Below are 10,429 nucleotides of genomic sequence, written 5' to 3'. Positions count from 1 at the left end.
CAACTTTGAATATGTTATCATATTTTAGCTTTCCTATAATTTTTATTCTTTCTTTCTCTCCTAAGCAAAAGCTAGGAAAAGAAACTTTAGTTACCATTCTATCATGCTTCCATGAGGAAAGACCTGAATTTCCCTGCAGGCCACTAGGCAAATCTAATTAGAATAATTTAGGATACAAGAGACATCCAAGACATTCGTTTTGTCTTTCTTGTCTCTGAGAAGAAATTCTTTGCCTGTGGTTTTCAGGTAGTGACTCAGAAGTCTGGTAAGCCTGCAGAAACAGTTAATTTCCTTCTCATTAACAGCTGTGAAGTGTTGGTGCTTGAATTGCAGTCTGTTGGAACTATCTCCACAGGTAGAATAAAAAAATTCAAAGAGTAAAAGACTGCCAAATCATGTTCTATACAAAAAAACCCAAACGTTAAATACATATTAGAGAAGCTAACTGTCTGTGTTTAATAAATTAAACCATGACATAAGTTTTCCTCTCCTGTCTTGGAGAAGGAGCTACGGAGCAAACCCGGTAGTTTGTAAAGAGTACTGGTAGCATCCTTTCCTGCTATGCTCTCCTGAGACATCTGCCTCCAGATGCTCCTCAGAGACTCAGCCAATTTTCTGTGCATACACTACTAGAAACTAATTCCCTGGAGACCACTTCCTCATGAAATGAATGATTCCTAACCACTTTCTTCAAGACTTTTTATAACACCTACCTCTACAACTCCCATGTGAGCTCTTCCATGAAGATATTTGTAATGATATCTCAGTTCCTGTAAATGTTGCTTCTCCCATATACATTTCACATAAGAAACTGCACTCGTCCAACTCCCTTGTGATACCCCAGCTTTCTGAGCTCCTCTTTCTAATACCAGTAAGACACCCCTCCTCATTCTGTCCACATCAGCTGATAAATAACAAATAAACTCCTCTTGGTTTCCTCATGTAAGAAGAAGTCTACCCCCGTTCAGAGTTTGAACCTCCACTTGAACAGAAATAATGAATTTATTCCAACTGTATGTATCTGATTCGAAGAACAGGAAACTTTTTATTTAGCTTTAAACACATCTGATAAAAAATTAGCAAGTACAATAATATTTCATTTAACACAGTCTCCATCTTTTAAGACACCGAACACATGCAAGTGAAAGTGGTTCCTCAACAACCCTGTTTAGACAAGGACTTAATTAATTGCATGTTGACGTAAAGCATATGAGTAGTCCCTATGAAACTCATGAAGTAAATAAAAAACATGGAGACAAAAATGATCTTGTCACTAAGGAGATGCATGCAGTAAAATTTTTGTGTTAAAAATCAATTTTGCCTGAGAATATACATTCTTACACAAGTACTGTGTTTCATTACATCTGAAACATGAACTTGGAGTTATAAAACTGCTACTCTATGTGTGACATTCTTGCTCAAAATTGTCTTAATATGAACGTTTTAGACATTAAAAGATGGTTTTGAAACAGTTTATTGGTCTGAAGAAATAAGTAGTTGGATGTAAATGAAATCCTAGACTCATTAAAGTCCGTAGGAACTTTGCTTTGGTCTCCAGATTAAGAATGTTATATTCACACTGTTTTTGAAATATTTTTCTGCCTACGGATTTCCAGGTTTTTGATGAGGAAGATACTGTAAAAGCTATGACAATGTTTAGCCTTTATTTGTAGTTTGCTCTTTTGAGCAATGGAAACATTGTTTTAGTATGGGAATTTCCAGCATTTTCTCCTCCAGACAAATCTAGCTAAAGTGAGCCAGTAGGCAAGGCTTCCATCTCTGTAAAAAAAGCAAAAACAGTACATATTTTTGCCAACCTCCTAAAATACTTACACATGCAAGGAGATAAGCAGGGCACTTAGGTAATCCTTGAATACTAATGTCACACTTGATAAAACACTTGATACTAATGTCACAAGAGTAGGCCACAACTAAGCAGTTAGCTGCTAGCAGTGGAAAAGCCGTCTGCTTAGTGTTTAAAGCAGCCACAAGAAGAATGGGACAGGTCTACAGAAAAGCAGTGCCATACAAGTTGAGAGCAGACAGGGAAGGACATTCCTGTCTAATTGGGAATCTCCTGTCTGGGTTAATCAAAGTCATGATTAGTGGAATAATTAAACTCTGCATTTATCAAGAAAATCTTATTGTGTCTGTAGTCCTTTCCTGAGAAACAAGCATGGATAACCAAAAGGCTTCTGTGCTCACTAAAGGCCCTGGGCATCAAGCTCCAAATAGTTTCCCTGTTCTTCAGCCTGCCCTTAATGCACAAGAACAGCTCACAGTATGGTAAGTGCTGATATAAAAGTACTGGAAAGAATTTGAAGGAAAGGAGAAAGAAAACTAACTAGGGAAAGGCCCATAGGACCTAAAAGTAGAAAGAAATGGCTAGAATATTGGGAAAGTGCAGGGATTTGGGAACCTGAGAATAGGGAAAAAGTGAGAAAACAACAATAAAAGACACTTTAAAGTTCATCTGTTCTTATTTTGATGAATGATTCTTCTTTCAGTTATATAATCTTAAGAGGACAGAGAACTTGAAAAGCAAAATATATAGGAAAAACAGTACAGAAAGACTTGGGAGAAGATGTGGATGTTTTTATTCTGCATGGGAAAAGTAGATTGTGGATTTGGGGGAGTTTTGCATGGCAGTATCATGTAGCCTATAACCTTCCCACATGCTCCTAAATATTAAGAAGGGATACGGGAGTTGTTATAAATTTTTAGTTGAAATTTCTCATATCATTGTGTATTTAAAAAACTTAAGTCATGATAAACTTGGTGTGTCATCAACAAACTTAATAATAATTTATAATGTAGGGATCTCTAAAAGACCTTTCATCTACTGTAATTGGAAGAAGTGGCAGATGTGTCTGCCACTTACTGAGATTGCCTTCTCTATAGTAACTAGGAATATCTCTTTTTTTAGCCTACTGTCTTTGGGTGTCTCAACCTTTTCTTCTTCTGACTGGCTTATAGACTAAAGATATTGAATTAACTGTTTGGTACTGTAACAAACAGAAAAATGAGAAGTTTGAGTTCCAATTTACAGTATTTTTTTCTCTGTTAGAAATTAAACTCATTTTTTCTAGATAGTAAAGAATAGTGAAGTACAGTAAAGAATAGCTTCAAAAACATATAGTAGGCCATATGGTGAAAGTGCTTTTCTAATAATAGTTACTTGGGTTAAAAAGGTTTTATATTTACTAATAACCTAAGATAAAATGTGTCATGCTAAATGTGTTATTTATGCTCAGCTTTTATATTCATGATCTGTGAATGACACAATAGAAACTTACCAAAACAAGGTTGCTACCATGCAGGCTTGCCCTTCCTATCACCATGCCCCAGGCATGGTCAGGATACATCAGACAAGCACTTGTTATTTATGTTCCTTCCTGAAGGATCTTATATCCATTTTAAACAAAAGGGACATAAAAATAAGAATCCATTACTTAAATTCTCACTTAAAACTTTATCTCATCTTTTATGGGGAGAAAAACCCACCTTGATGCAAATATTTTTCACTAGTGATTTTATCAGCTCCATATGGATGCATTTCTTTTATTTCCTTTAGAGCAATGAGCTTTTCCTGAATGGAAAAAAAAAGCAGTTTTAGTATCACCCATTCTTTTCATCCACTGTCATTTCTAGCATAAACTTAAAATATGTTAAATTAAAATAATCCTTACATGTTACTAGTATGACTGAAGATCACAAAATCTGATTGAAGCTAGAATGTAGAGTTTGGGACCAGTCTTTTTAATATTTTAATATTTAGTCAAATTAAATTCTTTTTGTCTCACTAAGTGACAAGAAGTTCATGATGCAATTACTGCTCACTGATTTTGTATTTTCTGAAAAATCCCTAATTCTAGTAAAATCTGGCCTTCATTTATGCAGAGTCACAGCCATAAGGATCCCAAAAGATATGTTTCCTGGCATAGAACTACTCTGAATGCCACACAAGCAAAATCAACATCAGCAGCACAGAATGTAGACACATTAAATTAAAGCTAATATTTCTGTTTTGCACAAAGCCTGCAGAACTTCAGGGTGCAAATTCTACACTTGCATAGGTGAACTTATTTTATCATCTCCTTTTTGGGCAACAGAACAGTCGTCTGTTCATTTCAATATATAAATACTACCTTACACTTATAAATACCTGGTATTTATCATGCATAAGTGCGTGTGTATAGTTTGTATGTCTAACATTTGGAGTAAAGGTCTCAGTGTTCAAAGTTATATGGCAACGTACCCATAGGTGGCAGAATGGGCATACTCACCTGAATCAGCTCATGGGCTAAGCGTCCCAGAACTTCTTGGGTCGTTTCATTAATTTCTACTTCTGTCATGACTTCCCAGTTACCATTCTGGAACCTCACTGGCATAGAGAAGACAATCCCTTCAGGAATGCAAAATTGACCTGAAGAAGAGGGAAAAAATGACCCAAACATATTATTTCTGATTAAAAAACACATCCTCACCAGTGTCAAGATTAAGTTCTACAGGCTTGCAAAAGTCTGCAACTGTAAGATCTCAGTATAAATGGAGACTGCCTTTTTCAGTGTGCAGGTCAAAGACTAAAGAGTTCCCCTTTTACTGTAACTTTGTATTTTAGTTAGATATACATGTAACAATTTTACATCTTAAAAAGGGGGGAAAACTAAATTTTTTATTTCATACAAGGGTTAAATGGCTGTTGTGAAACATTCCATTTATTGGTCCACATAACTACACAAGAAGAACATGAAGAACATGCTTTTATAGCTTAGGCTCTAAGAACTATAAAGAGTCCTTGTGCAAAACACATATACCAGAAAAGCATTTAAATCAAAAGACTAAGAGACAATCTGCAATAAGACAATATTAACCTAAGAGATGCTTGTAAGAAGTGAGTATCAAATCACAAGCTCTGGAGAGCAAAATTGCTTAGATCTGGACATTCTTATGCTGAAACAAACTCTCAACCTCCCATTATATCATGATTTGTTTTACAAGTTTTTATTAAATTAAAAATCTTTATTAAAAAATAACACTATACATACTGGGGAAAGCTACAAGATAATATGTGAAGCAAAAGTAATTTACCTTTAGTAAGTACTCCCACAGAAACGATCTCCCCAGGAGGAGAGCCATGATACCAGTATCTCAGTACAGTGGCTACCGCATGAGCAGGTAACATTCCTACACAATGAGAGACCCGGGAACTCAGTGAACTCTGTGCAGACAGAAATTCTGAATGGATCCATTTACTACCAACAAAAAAGGGCAGAAAAAAAAAAGAAGGAAGAAAAAACTTAAGATGACTGCATGAAGAGTAGTTTTCTAGAGGAAAAAAGAACTAAACGTGAGGGAAGAAAATAGTTGAAACTTATTCAAACCTCCCTGCTGAAGGCAAGGCACTTAAAACCAGAAAAAATAGGGTCTAACAAAAAGTGCTTCAAAAGGTAACAACCAGCACTACTTATCTATGAAAGTTAGGTCATTTACTCAAGTCATAACCTCTATTATTATTACTTATATGTACTACTGTCTTATGTAAGAACCCAGCCATGAACCATAATCCCCCTGTGCTAGGCACGGTACAAGTACAGAACAAAAGAAATGTCTGCTGTCCAGTAAATGCTAGGTTTAGACCAAAGTGAGAGCTCCGTATAGCCAGGCCTAAGTGCGTGTCACATCTGCTGCCCTCTCACTCCACCCATCCTCTGCTACTTCTCTTTCCACAAGAAGCTATCTAGCTGCCAGGTAACCTACATGTTAACAAATAAATTGTCTGTTTTGGGAAACTGACAACAGTAGTGCGATCAGGCTGTATGTTCATTATTACTTATTAGATTATTTCAAAGTTTCTTCACGCATACTAGACATCTGAATCACTATCTGGACTTTCATTACTTCTTATAGGCTGCTCATGATATGATAGAAAAGAAACACACTTAATATGTTGGAAAATATAAATGAAGTTGGCAGGAGAGTCAGAACTATGTATAGCAGTAGAACTACTCAACTTCTTTTGCAGACTGAGTAATTCAACTTGAGTTTTCCTTCATGTACAGTGCTAGTCAGTAAAGAAAAATCTTGAAAACAAAAACCTTTCTTGATGTTTATTACACAGTTCAGATAAACATGGATTAAAAGCAGTTATTTAGTTTTACTTTAAAAAACCAAATCTGTACTGTACCTATCATAAATCATATTCAACAAAGGACGTCGAAAGTTAGCTGGGCCCCAAATAGCACAGTCATATCCATGAAGTTTTGCATGTGACAAATCGATGTAGTTACAGCCAGTAATATTGCCCCAAACAATCACGTCTTTAACTCCTGTAACAGAGGAAAATACATAAATTAATGAAGAGAGACAAATACTTTCCCAATGTAGGCTGGACTAGATGACCTTCAGAAGTCCCTTTCAAGATGAATTATTCTTCAATTCAGTGTCCTGCCTTGATAGCAGAAATTATTTGATCTGAAAAATACAACAAGGTTCTCAATAACTTATGAAACCTCATCACAAGCTGAAAAAGAAACTTTAATTTATATCATGTTATTGTACATAATAGACAAAATCTAGTAAATACTTAGCTGTTAAAAACAAAAAAAAAAATCATATTGCAAACATATAGCAATGTTCCTTTTAAAATCATGTACATGCAAATATAGAATGCCTAACAGTAAAAAATCATTAAAAAAACCCCCCTACCTGCTTCGGTGCAAAAGGCATTTCTCAAATAACCTGCTGATAAGTTATTCAGCCTATTAACTTACTTTTCTATTTTATTAGGCTTCAAAATACCTAGACTTGTCATCGATGACCAGTTCCTACCCCTGCAACATTGAAAGAATCCTGATGCTGAGCAGGCTGTTGGAGCACACCTTTGCTATGCAGTGCAGAACCATGCAAGTATAACCAAGCTATTGACCTGAGAAAGCAAGCTAATTAACCCAGGAATAACACTACAACACAGTTCTACTATACTTTCATTATCTGCACAGCAGTATGTTGTCATATTTATTCATGGCTAGTTTGTGTGTCTCCAAAATAACAATGCGCTGCAGAGTGCAAATGCAATCTTGAAGTCCTAGTTCCTGATCTGCATCACAGCTCAGTCCTTCTTAGTATATTTCCAGCATGAAATACACGCCAGAATGGCAGGACTGCATCCAAGAGTTAGCAAAAGAATTGACGTTCATGGGATCAGGCACAGATCTAGATAGCGGTAAGCACAGAGAATGGTAGCACCTGCTAGTCACACCCTGGCATTCTGTACAGCCATGCAATTCAGTGGGTGCACTGCTGTGCTTGCATTTCTGCACGGACATCAACAGTGTTCTGCAATGAAACACGTACTCTCAAAGGTGTCCACCCACTGAACTCCCCAAATGCTACCAGAACACATAAATATCACCTGCTGCACTCATATTCAGCTTCCTGGCCAGCATGGCTTTAGCTGCACTTTCCCAGGATGTCGCAACGGCAATGACATTTTCAGGCTTAATGGACGGGCCATATGTTATAATCATCATCGCCTTAAGGTTTACAAAGGTTTTTCCTGATGAAATTACTCTGACCCCACTCTTGGCATTCTTCTCAATCAGGGGAGCATACACTTGACAGATCTCACTCATTTCTCTGACGTAATTCTCAAGGGATTGGACTTCATGGTTTAAGAGGACATCATCAAGAACAATGATAATATCGGCTTGAATAAAAGCCTCATCTATTTCAGTGTGCTCTGAAATACTGTGGAGGAGTGGGAACGCCATGTCTTCAGCTTCCATTACAATACCGCAAAGAACATCCTTAAACTGGTCAGTGTCAAGCAAATGGATACTGATTTCTGTGGTCATCCCAAACACTTCTCCATTGGCCAACAGAGGGATCAGCTGATAACCGATTGAAGCTGATGCACTGATAAGAGAAGGATATAGAAAAATTATAGTTAACCACTAACCACTGCTTGTTTGGAAGCATTACATAAATAAACACAAAGATCTTTCTTTTGTATTTTATTATGTTTACATAGACCATTAGCTTATATCCTTTATTGCTCTTTCTGTCATTTTAACAGGCTAGAAATTAAAACAGTTAGGTCCTCCTTTCATTTGAAGGTTTTTCCATCCTATACATTTCAGGAGATACCATCACTTAAAAATTGGTGTCTTTAAAGAATCACAATTTTTTTAAGGTGCTCTGTTAGGACTACAAGAAATACAGAAATTTCTAAAGCTAGAACTGCAAGAGACTCTTTACTTATTTAAATATTTCCAAAAACATTTAATGCAAGATAGTTGTACTACAAAATTCCTAGCTTACTTTGTAAATACTTGCTTTTCCCTAAGGTGGTCTGGGGTCTAAATGTTGCCTGTTCACATCCCTCACTTAAACTGGTGCAAAATGTAACAAAAGTAGAAATAATTTCTAAATTATACACTGAATGCTCATAGTGAGGGGCGCAGAACCTAATTCAAAGCAGCAAATCACAGGGATTCATGTATAACTTCAGATGGTTACACCTGTTATATGCGATAGGAAAAAATGCATTCTTCTGATGCTGAGTGAAACTCCATAGATACTCTTTTTACTCTCACCTGGTGATCCAGATCTCCAAAGGCTTGATAAGACTTTTACTCTCTTCCTCCTCTTTTTCAATTTCAATATGCGCCTGCAGGTTCTCCTCAGCAATGTCTAACATTTCCTCACTCAACATCGCTGAGGTGATGCCATAATAGTGCTAAGAACAAAAAGGGTGATCTCTAATCAAATGACAACCCAAACACAGCAAGGTAACATTAGAAAGGATAGCTTTATTTTACATTTGTAGGAAGAATAAAGAACAACAATGTTATAAGAAAATGTAAAATATGAGTTTACAGTATTAAAGGCAGCTCATTACCTGAGCGTATTCCAGAAAATCATTAACTCCTCCCAGAAGCAGACCCTTCCCTCCACGGTCCAACAGTTCTCTCCAAACGATAGGAGACTGTCTGTGTTCCCATCCATTCATTTCACAAATGTCACGAAGCCACTGCTAATGTAAACATCCCCGCCAAAAGGTTTTAATACTTTTTCACACTTGATAACACTTAATGTTACAGCTATAAACATTATTTCCTCTCAATACATAATTACAAGGTGCTTCACAACTTATTCACGTACCACTGTGCACAAAATGGGGGAATAACACAAAGCAAGGCATGGTGATACACTGTGATACCTTAGCAAAAGATCAACAGGTCTTACTTCTGCTTGATTTTACTGCCGTAATTTTGCTCAATTATCTTAGCGGTACTAAAGATAGCAATGTTGTGAAGCAGCGAGTAATCTGAGGATCCCTATTTAACTGCAGAAGGTAAGTAAGCTGCAGAGGTTAATTGCTATTCAGTTAACTCTTTGAGTTACTTGGCTGAGGTGTCAAGCAAAAGGTAAGAGGTAATAAACATCATAGTACTGTCTATCTCATGAAGTAATACTGCAATTTTTTCAGTTCCTTATAGGAACTACAGTGCAGACATGGCAACATGTCTACAGCAAAAGTACTCAGAAAGGCCCATCCACATTGTAAACCAGTATGTGAGATTTAATTTCATACTTCCATTGTAATTCAAAGCCCTTGAATGCCAGAAATGTCCTTGACAAGTAACAACTCTGAAGGCCTATGCAATCACAGTTTGCAAAAGATTTACAGGTTGAGCAGCCATTTATACATAATAAAACCCAATAAACTTGAACTTCTTACTGACAAAACACAGCTTTAGGCTGGCCCTCATTCATGCCCATCTTCTGTGGTAAGACTCACGAGAATGCCAGTCTCTGACAACATTCAAACCTTTCCTCTGGCTGGCTCTCATTGCCAAAGCTGCTTCTGTAGCACCTCTACCCACACGCTATCAAAACACTAATACAGGACAAGAAGAGCCATACTACAGATAAGGACGTTCCTTGCTTTGTAGAGCACTGGGGCATCTACCAACGACTTGACTTACAATCCCTTACCTCCCATTTGTCAGGGTGCTGAGTGATCTTGTGAACCCTGAAGTCTGGCAAGTTAGCCTGGAGACAGTCAGCCAGGATTTCAGCTTTGGCATAGTAAGGGCAGTTTGCCTTACCTGTGAACACAGCGACAACACTGCAAATGGAAGATTTTGTGACATTGACTGATAAGGGCTTAACAAGCCAAACGTTTTTTAATTGTTCCAATTCAAAAAGAGCCTCCCGTAACCAGCATCCCGTGCTGGTTCCCAGAAAGTAACAGGACAAGCGTACGAGCCAGCAAAGAAAGGATAATTTCGGAGTTGAAACAGTCTCTTCAGCCAGCGTTTAAGGGGCTGAGGAGGAGGCCACTCCGGGGGGGGGGGGGGGGAGGGGCGGGTAGGGGCAGCAGCAGAGAGAGGCAGAAGCCTCACCGGCGGAATAGGAAGGG

General features: G+C 37.4%; 1 protein-coding gene across 1 annotated transcript; it reads right to left on the bottom strand.

Moving 5' to 3' along the window:
• Nucleotides 1-3,465: 3,465 nt before the first annotated feature.
• On the bottom strand, nt 3,466-10,100 carry MDH1B (malate dehydrogenase 1B). Its single transcript, XM_075512402.1, has 8 exons — nt 10,003-10,100; nt 8,903-9,037; nt 8,598-8,740; nt 7,415-7,917; nt 6,188-6,329; nt 5,092-5,255; nt 4,287-4,426; nt 3,466-3,589 (listed from the first exon to the last, which is right to left on the bottom strand). Exons 2-8 carry the CDS (start codon nt 9,011-9,013, stop codon nt 3,485-3,487), a joined length of 1,308 nt encoding a protein of 435 aa, XP_075368517.1. The 5' UTR covers nt 9,014-9,037; nt 10,003-10,100; the 3' UTR covers nt 3,466-3,484.
• Between the last annotated feature and the right edge of the window lie 329 nt (nt 10,101-10,429).

The sequence above is a fragment of the Mycteria americana genome, chromosome 9 (genome assembly GCF_035582795.1).
Source record: "Mycteria americana isolate JAX WOST 10 ecotype Jacksonville Zoo and Gardens chromosome 9, USCA_MyAme_1.0, whole genome shotgun sequence".
In the NCBI taxonomy this organism is placed as follows: Eukaryota; Metazoa; Chordata; class Aves; order Ciconiiformes; family Ciconiidae; genus Mycteria; species Mycteria americana.
Note: the sequence above shows the minus strand (reverse complement) of the source record. Positions and strands in the feature narration are given on the sequence as shown.